The sequence below is a fragment of the Choloepus didactylus genome, chromosome 2, assembly GCF_015220235.1.
Source record: "Choloepus didactylus isolate mChoDid1 chromosome 2, mChoDid1.pri, whole genome shotgun sequence".
NCBI lineage: Eukaryota > Metazoa > Chordata > Mammalia > Pilosa > Megalonychidae > Choloepus > Choloepus didactylus.
In genome coordinates, this window is record NC_051308.1 from 7,647,268 (window position 1) to 7,663,710 (window position 16,443).

At 42.1% G+C, this 16,443-nt stretch overlaps 2 protein-coding genes across 11 annotated transcripts in view; one reads left to right on the plus strand and one right to left on the minus strand.

Moving 5' to 3' along the window:
* TIAM2 (TIAM Rac1 associated GEF 2) overlaps nucleotides 1-16,443 on the plus strand; it is a 337,029-nt gene that overhangs the window by 290,395 nt on the left and 30,191 nt on the right. For 7 of the 10 annotated variants that reach the window (XM_037820045.1, XM_037820027.1, XM_037820054.1 and 4 more), the window contains one exon: nucleotides 2,951-3,054. The exons of 1 other annotated variant lie outside the window; for it this stretch is intronic. In XM_037820045.1, coding sequence (XP_037675973.1) covers nucleotides 2,951-3,054 — 104 coding nt within the window. Of the gene's footprint in view, nucleotides 1-2,950; nucleotides 3,055-6,180; nucleotides 6,421-13,273; nucleotides 13,297-16,443 lie in introns of those variants that run through there. 2 more of the 10 variants (XM_037820102.1, XM_037820087.1) reach the window with 2 other exon arrangements.
* LOC119518518 (39S ribosomal protein L9, mitochondrial-like) lies at nucleotides 166-1,301 on the minus strand (the record flags this gene model as incomplete). The annotated part of the gene is made up of 1 exon (XM_037815722.1): nucleotides 166-1,301. A coding segment is annotated over one exon (774 nt), but the record flags the coding sequence as incomplete, so codon positions are not given.

A 16,443-nucleotide genomic window follows, 5' to 3' on the forward strand; every position in this document is an offset into this window, starting at 1 on the left:
AGCTGTTTTGGAGGAGTGAGTTCTGGAGCTCCCTGCTGTGCCATCTTCCTCAGAAGTCCCCCCAGATGGATTTTTTTTTTTTTTTTTTTTATTCAATGGACACATCTTTTTATTTGAGATACAAATGTTCAGTTTGGGTGATGAGAATGAGCCAGATACTAAGTACTAAAACAAAAGCTAGCTCTTTCTGCTTGTTCTGTTAGATCTGAGAGAGGATGAAGAGGTTACTATTTCAGTCCATTAATATCCAGCTTATCAAATTTACAGACTGGTATTTCTTGAGCAGGACTGCCCCAATAAGGGGGGATGTGATGACAGTTTAAGACAGAGTTGAAAAACACAGAGAATTCAACATGTGTGTGCAGTTCAGTCTGATGTCCCTGTATGGTCTCTAAAACTCCATATTTAGTCAGAGCTGGGAGTAAGATCAGGGTGCTGGCCCATCTTTGCTCCAATGCTCCTCTGATTCTGCTTTGCAGAACACTGGGATCTTGAAGGCATCTTGTTGCCCTGGAGGGAGGGAAGGTTCAGAGCCTCTGGGAGCTGGTGGGGGCCATTCCTTTGGCAGCTTGCTGGGCTAACCAGTACTTATATCTTTTAGTTTTGGGCCTCTCAAAGTTCACCACAGACATAGGCACCCTCACAGTGTCAAGCCCATTTACCGTCACCTCACACCAGTATTCGCCCCACCGTGTGATGGACTCTTCTGGTAACTTTAATGCATGTGGGGCTACCACAACACCAAGATTCTTGAGGAAGTGGCGTGCAACTATTTCAGGATTTAGCTCCCATTTGACGTTGTTCTTCATTCCCACCTCCAGGTGACAGCTTCTCAAAAATTTCACTGTCGCCTCACCTGCCTTGGTCTGGATCTTCTCTAATTTTCCTTCTTGTCTCAGCAATTTCTCCTCTTCAAACAGCTTCTTGTTTTCGGGGGATGCGTATACAGCCAGTCCTTGAGGAAGTAGTTGATTACGGCCCACAGATTTCTTCACTGAGACCAAGTCACCCCAGACTCCAAGTTCCTCCACAGACTGCGTAAGAATGAGCTCCAGGTTGTCTTTGGGCCGGTGTTTCGTGTCCTCCACCAGCTTGTAGACGCGATGTCTCCGGTGCAGGCACGGCTTCCGGCCTTCCCCGGTCAGCGGCACCTTCCACCAGCGCTCTACGATGACCGTGCCCAGATTGGAAGAGAGGCTGAAGTTGCGCTCTGGACCGAGGGCGCCCGCTCCATGTTGCGGCTGGAGCAGTTCCCGGACTCTTCCTCCCAACAGCAGTTCAGGGCCAAACCGCCGCAGTCCCCCCCAGATGGATTTTTATACCACCTGTGACACTTGGTTGTCCTCATCCATTTGCCCTGTCCCTTCTCACCAGTTTCCTCCCCCCAGATTGTAAGCACATCTCAGAGTTATGACTGTGTTCTGTTCACCTCTGTCTCTCCAGTAACTCGCCCAGTGTCCTCCAAGTGCACATTGCATGGAAGGATGGAGAGATGCATTCATGCTGAAAGCAGTGGGAATGGGGGCTGTTTTTCTTTTGTGAATCATTTAGGTTGGTCTCTCTTAAACAAAGGTGCACTTATCAGGAAAAGGAGGCTGCAGTGGAGGAACAGTGGTGGATCACCTGGCAGCTTTGGGTCTAGTCATACTACCCATGCATCAGCCTTCGTGATGCAATGAAGGGGCCTGGGAAAAGCGAGTCCAAGCATCTCTGCCTGCCATTGCTACCTGAAATTTCCCTAGCCACGGCTCATGCTTTTGTGATCAGCACTGCCTCATCCAGGCCAATTTACTTAACAGCCAACAGCATTGTTGCAGTGTGACTTGGATTGTCTGGTCTTTTCTGGGTGGGATTAGAGTGCTGGAAGAGGCTAAAGGAAGAAAAGATGGGAGCTGCAGAATTCTGTAGTCCATATGTTTGTTGTTGTTTTGGCTTCTACCTGTCTTAGAATAAGTGCTTATGTAGTATTAAGGAAATCAGCAAGGATCATATAACAGCATTACTATCCATGAGTTCTGTTAACCTTTTCCCAAAGCTTCTAAAGGTCTCTAGAGAGCATGGTCCTTGCCCCCATCATGCTGTGTGGTTTCTTTGTCAGCAACTGTATCTGTGTCTTTTCAGCTTAGACCAACTCAGAGAGGTGTAAGATCAATGACTTCTCATTGTAGCTAACTGGGCTCTGAAGCTGTTTGGTATCCTCCTACTTGAGAAAACAATCTACTACAAGTAAAAGAATTAGGATGAAAATCTATGTTATATTTTGATAGAGACTGGTCTTTCCTTCTCTCTCAAATTGCTTCATTTGAGAGCCAGTGGAGAATACTATTGAGGGTGGGGTGTATTAAGTTGTAGGCTGGAAAACAGTGTGCTCTACTTACCTTTCATATTCTTAACCTTTGCTCTAGAAGTTAGAAAAGGTTTGCTGTTCCTTTGGGGCTTTCAAATTTAGGATGAAATTGTGGTTGATGCCAGAAATAAAATTACGCTTCCAAATGAGCAAATTGCGGGTTCAATAAAAATACATGATATTACATCATTGGTTTACCTGTTGAATTTACCCTCACTTAGCTAAGAATAGGGGACTACCAACAGTGCTCCCTGCTGTTTGATTCTAGTTCCAAATAAACTATTTGAGATCAGAGCTTAGTGAGGTATAGCTTGCAAAACAATGGCAAGAGTGACAGGGTGTTTGTCATTGTTTTGGTTGGTCTCCTTTGACCAAAACAGGCAAAAGGTGTTGGTTCTTGGGTTAGCGGGAGCCCAGATCTGTTTCAGAAGACCAGATGTGTTCACATAGTGACTTCAGTGTCATTAGAGACCACTGTAAACTGCCTTCTAGGTTGTTCTTTTTAAATTTCCTCCCTTTCTTTATCTGAACCTTTAAACCAATCATTTCTACTGTATTCAGATGGCCAAAATCATGAGGTGTATTTCGTCATTTTTCCTGCAGATTTCAGCAATGTCCCTGACATCACAGCTGGTCTGAAAAGGAGTCAGACAGATGGCACCCTGGATCAGGTTCCCTACAGGGAGAAAATGGAGCAGACCTTCAGGGTAAGACGCTGTGCCAGACCTCAGACCAGGCCCAGGTGGACAGTGTCCTGTCCCACCTTTACCGGGGGGGCGAGGTGGGAGGAGAGATGGAATGATTCCAGCCCTGTGTCCAGCAGTTGATACAAACATTTATTTTCATTAAAATAAAATAGTTTCCTTTTTAGTTCAGTTTTTTGGGTACAAACAGGAACCATTAACTTCTGCCAGACCCCCTCCATGGTTCTGGCCATGCCACCGAAGCATAGCAGACATCGCCCTGCCTACAATAGGGTAGGTTAGCTTCAGCTGTTTTGACAAAGTTTCAGCTCGGGTGTTGCGAGAGCCATGTTGCATTACTGTTGTATTCCTTCCTACATTCGTAACTGTTCATAGCCAGCTATCCTTTCAGCAATGGTCTGCTTGGCCCGATGTTTTTATGCATAGCCTTGTTTGAACTTATTTCCAAACTGTGACCTTGCCTTGTAATACTGGGTTCTGGTTTTAAATGCAAAATAAGAATTGAGAAAATAGAAGGTATAACAGGGGTTTAAATAAAATTTATTAGCAGGATGAGACCCTAGTGGGGTTTAGAATCATGTTCCCAGGAGCCTGTCCCTTGGTGGCCGGCCCTGTGATACCCTCTTTGGGATGGTGGCTTCAGGTGGAAAGAATGGATCAGGTTAAAGCCAGCCAGATGCAGAGTGGCTCGGGTGGTGTAGACACCTCTTACCTCTCACTCTTGGAACTCCTCCCCCTTTCCCTGTCTTCCTCCACCAAAGCCTCTCTTCTCTTCCTTCTAGATTCCTCATGCAAAACCAATGCTCAGCTGCCTCCCCTGGTCTGGCCGTGTCCCCAGGACACAGTCTCCTTCACTGAGCTATAAGCCAACAGCATTTTTAGGCTTACTACTCTGTCCTATTTCTGGTGGGTACTTTGCTTTAGGGAACCCAATATTGTAGCAAATAGCATCAATTTTTTTTTTTTTCTGAAGCAATGGGCCCAAGAGCATCAAATAGATGTTTTTTGATAGCTTTGTCTTAATTTTTTTTTTTAAAGCAAACCCTTCTGAAAGACTCATGAAACAGGCTATCCATTCAGGCATAAGTGTGTGTGGAGAGCACTAGCCCGGTGAGCCAGCCTGGGAAATCACTTAATGCCATTTGGGATAATGACTTCCTCTGGGTGATAATCCGCTGGAGTTTCACATTAAAGTTCTTAAAAAGCAAATGCAGTTTTTTTTTCCCAAATTTTAAGAGTCAATAAAATAAATATGCAAAAAGATACCATGTTATGGCCGTTTCCAACCATCCTATTTAATAACACCTGTCCTAACCCGGAGAGCATTTGTTAAATGAACGTTAGAGCACCAGGCAGCCAGAAATTTGGAAAAAGACTAAAAGCTGTAATTCAGCTTGAAATTGGGGCTATCTGAGCTTTAAATTACATTGTTAAAAGGTGAAAGCAAAAATGTAAAAACAACACAGGTGAAAGAAATTGAAAGAGACTATTCACATGTTAAGTATTTGCTGGCAGATTACTCTGAAGTCTAAAGTGATTAATGCCTCACCTTTTACAGCATAGGAAGATATCAATCTTTATGTAATAATTGATTTGGATAATTTTTTTAAAATCATAGGGAAAGCCTAGTGCTTACTCAGTTCACAAGTTCTTAGTTCCAAGGAAAAGAAGAATCGGTGACCACCAAAACTTATACTTGTGATGGATATTCATGAACCAAAAAAAAAAAAAAAGGTTTAGAATCTAAGGAATAACTTTTTATTTTTCTGCTGTGTTATTTATTTTTTTCTCTCCTAGAAACATTAGATTATGTCTAAAAACAATACTTTTCTGCGGTCTCTAAAATTCCAGTAACACATATATAACATCAAATTTTCATTTTAATCATTTTAAGCGTACAATTGAGTGGCATTAATTACACTTAAAATATTATGCTACCTCTGCCACGATCCATTAGCAAAACTCAAAACAGAAACTCTGTTTCCATTAAGCAATAACTCTCCATTTCCTCTCCTCCCAACCCCTGGTAACCTCCAATCCACTTTATGTTTCTATGGATTTGCTTATTCTAGATATTTCATATAAGTGAGATTATGCAATATTTGTCCCTTTGTGTCTGGCTTGTTTCACTCAACATGATGTCTTCAGGGCTCATCCATGTTGTTGCAAGTATCAGAACTCCATTCCTTTTCATGGCTGAATAATATTCCATTGTTGATCCATTTATCTGCTGATGGAAACTTGGGATGCTCCCACCTTTTGGCAACTGTGAATAATGCCACTAAGAACATGGGTGTGCAAGTATCTGCTGGAGTCCCCGCTTCCAGTTCTTTGGGCTGTATACCTTGGAGTGGAATTGCCAGGCCAAATGGTAACCCTCTGTTCCACCAAAGTGCTTTCCACGTGGCTGTGCCGTTTTACCTTCCCACCAGCTATGCACAAGGATTCTAGTTTCTCACGTCCTTGCCTACTTCTCTGTTTTTATTTGATTTGGGAGTTTCATGATGCATGTCCAGCTAGGTCTTTAGGGAAGAGGTCTGTCCTGCCTTGAGCGTCCCACCCTGCCACACTGAGCTTCCTCAGGGGTCATTAACTCCTTTTCAGATTAGATCCTGGTTGTACCTAGGCTGTTTTGGGTATTTTACAAACAAGTATTCCAGACTTTAGAAAAAGGAATAATTTCCTTTGAAAACCAAGTGCAGCCCGGCTTGATGAAGCACAGCTGTAACCAGGGCTTTTGAAAGCCCCGCAATTTCTGCAAATTGATTGCCTTCTTTCTCTTCAAGGGTGCCTATTACTGTCACAGCTCTTTGTGTGACCCTGTCGGCCTCTCCCGTGTGGGGGATTTTTTTTTTCCAGTATTGTTAGCAATTAGCATGCTCTATTATAATCGTTTGGAGTTTGAAAGGAATAAACAATTTTTCCTTTGGGTGAGGGGGTTGAAGGAGTTTGGGGTTTGTTCCGGGAACTTGAGATGTGTTAAGCAGTCGCTCCAGGAAACGCTGCCTGTGTTCTGTCTGCAGCTCCCGGAGCTGGCTCTGGAGAGTTGACACTTTGTGGTCCTGGCATCTCCCCGAGTGCCAGGAGCTCCTGCCTTTCCCGGGGGGGGGGCTCTGGGCACGGGGTAGAGATGTAGAGGAAGGGGTGAGCCGCCCCAGTCACAGGTGCCACTTTGGAGGAGGAGATTGGTGCGCCCTGGAGTCCTTGTGGATGTTACTCGGAGGAACAGTTTGGGATTATTTCATTGCCTGGGGATGAGACGGAGAGAGAACTCGTGTCTTACTCACCTCCCAACAGACGACTGTAGATGTAATCGTTTTTCCCAGAGGGAGGAGGTTTCTTTGAACTTTCCCTTTTTATGCACAGCATGTAAGTAAACAAGGGCTTTGATTCTCATGAGTGTAGATTCTGAATTCTGAATTCATGCATGCTTGCATGGGTTTATTTTCTCTTTACTGATATTTGATTTTGCTCTAAAAACATGTAAAGAGTGTTATGCACATGAAAAGATATGCCTTTCCAGAAGGAATTCTGATAGAAATCTTTAAGCACTCTTTATAGCTGAGGAAAAGAAGTTTTCTTTTAGATACTGGTTGTACTGTGGCATTGCCAACTTTGTCTTTCTTATTCCAATGATGCATAGGTTTTTAACTTGAACTCTGAAAGGGTTTTGTCTGTCTAAAATATAAAGGCGTCAGAAAGGTCTAGAGAAATCTCAAATACTGATTATGTAAAATACGTATGAAAAGAGAGAGGAATGGTTTGAATGTAACAAATAATTTTATCCTTTGTAAAATTGCCTTGGAGCATAACGCATACCTTGCTTTGGGCTCAGTGCTGTAAGAGAAAATCCACAAAAGTAAACCCATTTTCTACAAGGTAAGCCAAATTTTTACTTTAGTTCTGTCTGATTAAATGATTTTTTCAGCTGTGTAGAATTTTATGTAATCAACTAATGTAGCTTTGGCAGTGATTATTTTTGCAGTTTGTAGGCGTCGTGTTGATAGAACAGAGAATGTTCAGAATCTGAAGACATACAGTATGACAACCATGTGCTCTGCTCTCTGAAGTTTAATTGTATTTAAGGTATATTTTGTCAAATATACTTATTTGTTTAAGGAAGAAAAAGGGACAGCAGGAATGTAACTTGCATGTAATATTTAATTCCTGCTAATCTACTTAGCTTAACCTTTTGAGTTTCTCATGAGTTGCTTTTAAAGCTTGCATATCTAAGAAGCTAAAAGAAAAGGAAAAGATGATTGGAATACTTGGTTTGTTTTCCAGCCTTCTCAAATCATACATCTCACCTTCCTTTAAATTTCCTGTATTCAGATCTGTTTTGGTTGTAAGATGTTTTTGTTAAAAAGTCAAACTAAAATGTTATTTGTTTGTAAACAGTGGTCTTTTTATATGGCTGCTATTCAATAGATGAATATAATCATAATCCTTTCTTTTTTAAACAAAACTATTCTAAACTATTTCTATATTCTAATTAGCTCTAGGTATATCTCTATTCTCGATATATCTGTATTCTAAACTATTCCTAAATGCAAGTTATCTGACATGAAATTCCTATTTGAAAGAGCAGAGAGTTAGTGTCCTTAAGGCAAGCTCTAACAATTGGGGGATCTGACTTTTCTTCAACAGTGAGGCAATAATTATTTGATCCCAGGGAATCTTTTCTGGCAGGCAGTGGTTGCAAAGAACTCTAGACCTGTGGTGGTAGCCGTGGCGACTGGAATCTGTGTTCTTGTTCCACCAGGCTTTACCACTTGTGACCTGGGGCAGATTACTTACCCCTTTCTAAGCAATGTGTCCTCATCTATAAGTAAATAGTCACAACACCCACCCTACGTAGTTGTGAGAATCACGTGAGATTGTGTACGACTCGAAGCACAAACACAAGTGATGATTAGGTGAAGAGTTACCCGTTTGTCATATGTCTCACACTTAGACGTGTTTTCGAATGCTTTCCTTCTCTGCTCACCTAAGAGCCTCTTGAAGTGGGAGATTCAGTGTCAGGTAGGAAATAGTGTACAATATATAAGGATCTTAATAAAATTATATTGAGGTCAGGATGTGTGCTAGATTTAAACCCCTTAGCTGCCTGCCCAATATTCTGTAAGCTAGTGTTCGGGGTCCATTCCTGCTGAACTGTCCCAGGAGATGGAAAAATATTGGAAACCAAGAGCTTCAGGAATTGGGTCCCCCTGGATCTCTGCCATGTGCACGAAGACAAAGCTTGTCCACCTTTTCTGCTCATTCTTCTTATGTACAGTATTGTGAGTTGATGAGCTTTCCCAAAGGGTTGTTGACAATGACTAAATAAAAATAGTATATGTCACATTAGCCTTTATCTTTAGTCGTTGTGGGCCGTGAATGTTGAGATGCTTGGCAAAGCCTGAAGGGACTCTGCCAGTGCAGGGATTTCTTGCAGGCCTTTTTCCTTTAGGAAGAGAAGCGGCGTCACTTTAGGGTGGAGATGGGCGGCAAGGACACGGAATTGGCAAGGGTCAGAATTGCAACCAGCTTAAATGCACCGTTAGGCCATTTGAACAGATTTCTTCCTTTTGGCAGGGAGTTGCTGGCAAGTGTGTAGACTTGTTTGAAACTGCTGCTTTTAGTTTTCATTGGAGTTTGATCCCTGTGGTTAGTTGGATTTTTTTTTTTTCTTTTTTTAATTTTCCCTTTTCCAGGGCATCAGTGTCCTGCTCTTTTTGGTGTCTCCTCGGTCATTAGGGCTGACGGGTCAGACAGATGCCAGCCCTTTTGCTGGGTATGGCAGAAAGAGGACTGGTACCCAGGAGACATCCTGCAGCATCAAGCACACAATAGCCCTGTCCTCTTTGTTGCTAAGGATCATTTTCCCACACTGTGCAGCAGGGTTAGAGATGTCATCAAAGTGTCAAAATTGATAAAAACGGAAGAAAGAAAGAAAACCAAAACCCAGAACAGGAGGACGTAGAAACAATGAGCTCAAGCTGTGGAGCAGTGTTGACAGAACTCAAAAGTGAGCTCACTGAGCAAAGAAGTACAGGGAAGACAGGCTGGGAACCGAGAACTTGTTCTGGGGAAGGACAAAGGTAGTTGACAAGAACATGGTGGAAGAAATCTTGGCTGGTGGTGATCTCCGTTTCCCTCTTCCCCTCGGCTCACCCCACCTGGTCAAAGTGGCTGATTCCTTCTCTGTGTGGGGCAGGGTCTAAAGAGGTTCGTTAGGCCCAGGTGTGTCCCTGGACAGACGCAAACTGCAAAGGGGGCAGGGGGCTGCTGCCACTGGCTGAGCTGTGGATGGCTGGAGCCTAGAGAAGAGAAATTGCTAACAACAGGATGTTTCCCGATGAGCACTTAGCTGGTGGTGGCCGTGCCAGGGAGGCTTTTAAAGTGAAGTGGGGGGGGGGGGGGGGGTGGATTGCTTGAGGACGGAGTCTTTGGTTGTGGATGGGGTGGAAGTTCCCATAGGGGCCTGTGAGTTTGCATGTAACTGTGGGGTGAGGCTTACTCTTTTTCTATTAAATATAGAATATATGTAAGTTCAGACAGCAGGGTATTGTGAAAAGCAAATAGGCTGTGGAGGCCGAGAAAACCGTATGGAAGCCAGCTGTGCCATGTCAGCAGTTCAAGATCTGGGGCTGGCTGTGGCCCTCAGGTTCTTCAGTCTTCTAACCCGTCAAGCGGAGCTGGAATGATCACGGGACATTTCATTCCCTTTCCTCCTCTTCCTCTTTTATCCTTGGGAAATGATGGTGTTTTTTGGTCAACACATCCAGTTCCCCCTGCCTCTTTTTCTCCTCCTTCTGTTTTTTTGCCCCACAACACACCTTCCTTCTTGCCTTCCCCTGTCCCTGCTTTCTCATTCTTTTCTGACTTTCCCTTTTCATCCTGATTTTCTGTTTAAAAAAAAAAAAAAATTAGGGATTATTTAGAGTCCTCTTCAGAATCGCAAAATTAAGAAGAAAAATAGAGGAAAATCAAGAAGAGGCAGTACTGGGAGTGAGCTGCGGGGTGAATCACTGCACCGGGGTGGGCTGGAGGCTCCGGGCTTGTCAGGCACAGCCTTGGCTCTGACATGAACTTGCTGTCAAGCCAAGCCCTGGTGCTGAAGGGATAATTACTTGCTTCCTTTTGCGCTGGAAGATGACTAACAGGAAAGTGACTTGGAGAGTCCCAGAATTCAGGCCTCACAAAGGCTTGACCCTGACTGAGCAAAAGAGGCTTTATGGACATGGCTAGTCTCAACCTAATGAGTTATTTGCCGCATTTGCTTCTTGTGTAGGCCTCTCCTTACATTTTCTCTCCTTTGAAACAACAGGGGCCATAATTTTGCTGCCATCCTATCTGAGATGGAGACCGAGATGGGCTATGTCTGTGCTTTCTGGGACGAACAAACAGCTCAGAGAGTAGCCAGCCAGCTACAGAGGCCTTGGATGGTCGAAAGGGATCTCCAGCCAGTGGCTTGAGATCTAAACTTGAATTTGGAAGCACTGGGATAACTAACATTCAGCTCCAGATTGGCTGATTCGGTTCCCTGTGTTCTGAGTGGGTTGAGGAGCAAACCCTATGTTTCTCCATCCTCTGTGCCTTTCACCTTCCTCGTCTGCCTCTTTATTTTCTTTTCAGGTTTCCAAGATTGGAGAGAGAGAGAGTTATGGAGACCTCAGTACCATTTCACTTTTGTGGGGAGAAGAAAGGAGGAGTTTGAATTTCTTGGGCTAAACTCTAACCTTGGTGTAAACACCAACAAGGTTCTTGCATATTCTTAGGGAAAGCAGTCTGGGCACAGGGTGGACTTAGAGTAAGGACACCCAGGTGTTTGCCCTAAGTCTTACGCAGATGAACCCTTTGCCCTTGGACAAGTCATCAAACTTGACTTGAACCTGAGGAGTGGGTTGACGGCCTTGAGGACCCTCCTGGACCTGAAAGTCTGTGCGTCTCTGACTCCTCTTCTTTGTCTTTTTAGCTTAAATAGCTGATCTAAAGCAGCCTTTTGCTCAACATAGCTCCCTATGTCCCCAAGAATATGAAGAGCTGCTGGAAAGGAAAATAAATTTTAGAAGAACACAAGTAGACTTAGCATTCATCATTTATTGTCTTTCATGCAATTCTTTGAAGTTAAAACCTCTGAGATTTAGGTTGGTTTTCAAGGCAATGGTATGCAAAGGGCAGGATGGTTAGATAATTTATTCCTTTTCCTCTCTTACCTTGGTATTTAGAGCAGACCATTTGAGAATCTGACAAAAACTATGGACCCTCAGAAAATTGGTCATATACGTACATAAAAAGTTGCATAGCATTTCAGTGAGTTGATGAACTCATAAAGTCATGGATTTCCCCTTTAGGAATCTATGAACTCTCAGTTAATAATTGTGACTTTGAGTGAACATCCTATCTGGACTTTGTGTTGTTAATGCCACAGAATCAGTTCTCATGTGCTTCCAATGAGAAGAGCACTGTGTTCCAGTCAAGTGGCCTTTGGAACTTTGTTTTTATCTTTGCATCTAATTGGGTGGGTGGGTGGGACCAGTTATTAACACTTTATCTATCTATCATCTGTCTGTCTGTCAATCTGCTAAGAGACATTGGGGAGCATTAAATAAATAACAGCCACTATATAGCAAATAAGTAGGTTAAGACTGGAATAGATAATGTTGACAGTGGTGGGTAGACATCCCTAGATGGTTGAACAGCAATTGCAACCTCATGCACCTAGAGTTCTAGTGTATAAAAATGTTTTACTTACTGGAAAAAAAAAGCCTCGTTTATTTTTGTTTTCTTTCTTTTTAACATGAATTCTAATTTTGATCCCAAACCAAAATTTTATAGAATTATCTTTGGTTAAAGAAGCAGTTGTCCACTGGACAAGGAGGGGGTGGTTTATGGGGATGACTAAGAACTGGCTCCTCCTGCATTTCTTTTCCAAGGATTTGGAGAGTAGACTTCACCGATGCCCTTTTCACATCAGCAAGTTAAAGAAGGTCTTTATAGCTACTTGTTCCTTTCCTTTCCTTTTGAAGAACTAAGAGCCACAATTATAGTCTAATTTTGTCTAACCACTATTTGGGTGCCATGAATCTTAGCACTATTCTCTCTAACAGTTACTAAGAATTGGGCATGGGGGAAGGCAGTATGCCACTACCCATTCATTCCTTCATTAAATTCTCCTTCACAAAGGCATTCCCAGGTATTAGCCATTGTTAAGAGGTCTGAAATAGTGACATTGATGTGTTCTTTAAATGTTCTTGTATGCTTAAAGCTTGCATTCAAATGAAAAACTTTGATTTTTCAGAATAAAAAAAGATGTATTTTTTTACACCTTTCATTTCTCATTGCAGATTCTCACCTTTTAATAATGTCCCAGCCTCACACTGTAGCTGCTTTTACTTTTTTAAAAATAAGTTCTGAAAAATTGTTCTGAGTCATTTTGCAATTTCCTCTATAGCCTCAGCTATGAGCACATTTTTGTGTCACTCCCTGTTTGGGAAGAGGGAGCGTGGGGGAGTTGGGGTCATGGAAAATCTCTGCCTTAGGAACACTTCACCCAAGTAGAGACTCCGGTATTTTCACCATCTCAAATACTAGCTTCCAGTTAATGAGTATAAAGATTGGATTATTCATTTTATAGATCAGTCTCTTGCTGTTCTTGACAATAGAATGAAGATCGGGGAAACAAAAAACTGTATTTGTCACTAATATGGGAGAAAAGAGTGAAGGTGTGTTTATAATGCCCCCCCCCCCCCCAATTCTATCTTTTCCCCTTTTCATTTTTTTGTTGTCGCCTCTTCATTCTTCCTGCTTTGTTCGGCTTCCAGCGTGTCCCTCCTCCTCAGTCATGTGCCTTCCTTTGCACTCTCCACATCTCTGCCACCACCTAACTTCTCCTGTGTTTTCAGAAAACAGATGTCCGATGAGGAAGCTCTCAGATGTGCAATTGCTTAGAAAGTTCTAGCGTGGTGTTGGCACTGGCCAGGGGTTTCGTCGCTAATTGTGTAGAAACCACATATGTTGCAAAACTCGTGGGGTCCTGCCTGCTTCCTACCTTTCCGGCCTTTGTCAGCTGGCTTTGGAGATTGGGAGAATCCAGTACCCTCACGGTTCATTCCATCACAAGACAAAGGCTCCCCAGAGGAGTACCTGGCCCGGGCCACACTAGCTTGGAGATTCTGGGTCTCAGGTATGGGGAAACATTGTGGTTTCATAGACAAGTTACCACAGCTCAAAGACCGATTGTCAAACCAGTATTCCCAGGTAAGATTTAAAAATAATTTCCTGTGCCCAAGGCTTTAAAAAAGAAGTTTTTGCATTCATTCTGTCATGGTCACTTTGTCCCTGAGATCTCCTCACTTTGCCTGGACTTTGACTGTCTCTACCCCTTTTCCTGATCCATCTGTCACTTCTCACCACCACCGAAGAGACCTGGCTTTTGTTTACTGTGTGTATGGATTTGTATTTTTCCGAAGTTTGATGAGAACTGACAACCTATTTATTGAAAATAATAGCTGTCTCATTTTAGTTCTCATTACTTCATTTCTATTATTGAGTCAGTGTTGGGTTTTAGAGATTGGTTGGTGGTCAAGACTCAGATAAAAATGTATATAAGACAGGCATATGCAATTTTGATTATTTAGAGACCTAAGTCTGTTGAGGAACCCTATCAGGAAGGTACACATTCTGAGACAGAGCAGGTGTAACACACTTGATTATCACATTGCTGAAACCCAGCAAAAAAATGTAACTCAAACCACAATTAAAGGGACTTGCAGGTGGTATCTGTGCTCACCTAAGGTGGAGCGCCCCGGCCATAACCTTGCCTAATTAGGGTACAGGATGTTAACATGTAATTTAATGTTTTATAATCTTATGATTTTTTCTCCCCAAAACTAATTTTTTTGGGAACCAGATGCCCAAGCATAATTTTCAGCCTAATATTGGAATTAAAAATCCCAGCCTCGGTAAACATGACCTTCCCAAAGGGGACAAATCATAACATATAGGCTGTCTCTCCTTGCCCCGTAGCATTCAGCATAAGTGCTGGGGAGCCACCCCTGATCCACGAACAGCAATCGGAAAGAAGTGTGAGTGATGGTTCATAAAAATGTCATGAAAGGAACCAGCAGCCCCTCTTCCCAAAGCTCCACCAGTGGGGTCTCAGCAAGTGCCAGGCAGTTAATGTGCTGCTCACGAGTGAGGGCTCTGTTTTTAAGTGAAGCACAATATTGCAAATGATAATATTCAAATGCTCAAAAAAGTTCTTCAGAAATTTATAATTTTTCTGGGACAAACTCAGGCAGGGAAATGGGTCCTCTTTATTTCCCTAAGTCAAATCCCATGCTCCCATCTACCTGTCCTGGTCAGTAAAACCATGGATTGGTGTATTCTGGAGAAGAGTATAACAGGGCAACAGCTGTTGGTTGTATGTCTCTATCTGGATGGTGGGTTGACTTTGGGTTGACTTTGGGTTGACTTCTGTTGTCCCAACGGCCAAGGCTACATCAAAAAGCACTATTCTTAGTGTGCATTTGGAGAATGAGATATATAAGAAAGGATACAAGAGGATCAACTAAAAGGATTTCATCCCTTGCTGTACTAATTTGGAAAAAGAGAGTAGATGTTTGTCTCTTGATTTGCTATTTCTGGGACAACCAGAGTGGGAAGACAATTGCACCAGGAGTCCTGGAGCTTTCTACTCTTGACGAGTGGGCTTTAGAAAAACAGCCTCACTATTCTGAATCTGTATATCCTGATGCATCAGAAAGAGTGGGAATATAAGTAAGAACCACAAAATGAAATGGATTTGTAAACAAGAGGTGCCAAGCAGGGTCCTAATAGCTAGCTAATAGTTAGCGAGCACTTGGCTTCTATGGGGGTTTTAGACACATTATTCACTCTGTTGGATAGAGAGAACCAGACTTGTTTTGGGATGAGGAAGCTAAGATTCAAGGAAGTTAACTAACATGTTCAGTGGTAGACCAGGACTCAAACTCAGCTCTCTTGATTCTAAAGCTGGTTTTCTCCACTGCCGCACACTGCCTAATAAGGAAACTTTGGCACTGATGGTAGGAGAAAGAAAGAAAGAAAGAACGGAACTACTCTATATTTAAATACCAGAAATATATGGAATATGACATGTACATTTGCTCCTGGAATTGATCTAAAGGCAGAAGAACTCCATTTGTCAAATTGTGGGGCATGATGTTAAAAATCTGGACACAACATTTTGATTCTTTAGCTTAGTTTACAAACTTAGCTAAGCTACTTAAATGTGTTTTGTTGTGGTTTGGTTTGGTTTTTGCTTTAGGCTTAAAGAATTTATTTCATAGAACTATTATGAAATTTTCAGTGGTTGTAACTGTCAAATAATTTGAAATTTTGGAAGAAAATATCACAAGTACTGGAATACCAGCTATTAATAGCTAATATTTGCATCTGTGTAGTAATTAGCTTTATTGACAATGTGAAGTATAGTTTTGTGCCATATATAGATAGTACTCATATGTAAGTTGTTTTGGCTCCAGCTTTTTTTAATAAATAAAATGCATGTTTTTAAATCTGCCATCATAAAATGAGAAAGAAAACAGTAAAACTAATATTTATTTACAACACTAATTTAAAACATGAGAAACACTGAGAATTCGAGTGTTTTATTCTTTCATAAAAAAATTCTGCCATTATATAAGCTTATAAGTTCAAATTAAAATGAGTACAATAGAAAAGTAGATGTTGGTCATGTTTAAAAGTAACTATTCAACACTGTCTTTGGGGTACACACCTGAATGCAGTGATACTGGAAAATATCACTCACATCTGAACCAAAAGGCTCTCCTCCTCCCAGGTGGCTGGCTGGGTGACTTCCCTCTGGATTTTCAGGGCATCACGAGCTGAGCATTGCACCATGGGCGCTATCTGGAAATAGGAAAGAGTGCTAGTCATATTGGATCTGTAATTTTGGCAGTAGTTCTTAGAGAACATTTCTCCAGCAATGTCGAACCACTTTAACTTTTCTAATCTGAATATGCCTTCATAATGTTGGTTTTCCCATTAGAGACCCTTTCTTGTAGAAATGTAATTTTTTAGAGGCCAAATAATTAAAAATCCCATCTCCAATGGGGCAAGAGTAAAAATTGTAAATGATTTTTTCGTATTCTTGGCTTGCTTCTCGTCCCTTTGCTCAGCAGTGCTAGGGAAGGCATGGCAGGGAAATACGGCAGGTTTCAACAAAAGTCGAAGTAGCATTAACAAACAGTCTTTGTCTTGTGGGTTCCTACAAAAATGTTTCCTAAGATAAAATTATTCTATAGCGATAATATGTCATTGATGGTGATGTCTAATAAAAAGGCTTCCGGTACCACAGCTAGTTCCGTTAGTTAAATAAGCAATGAAGGGCAGACAACAAAA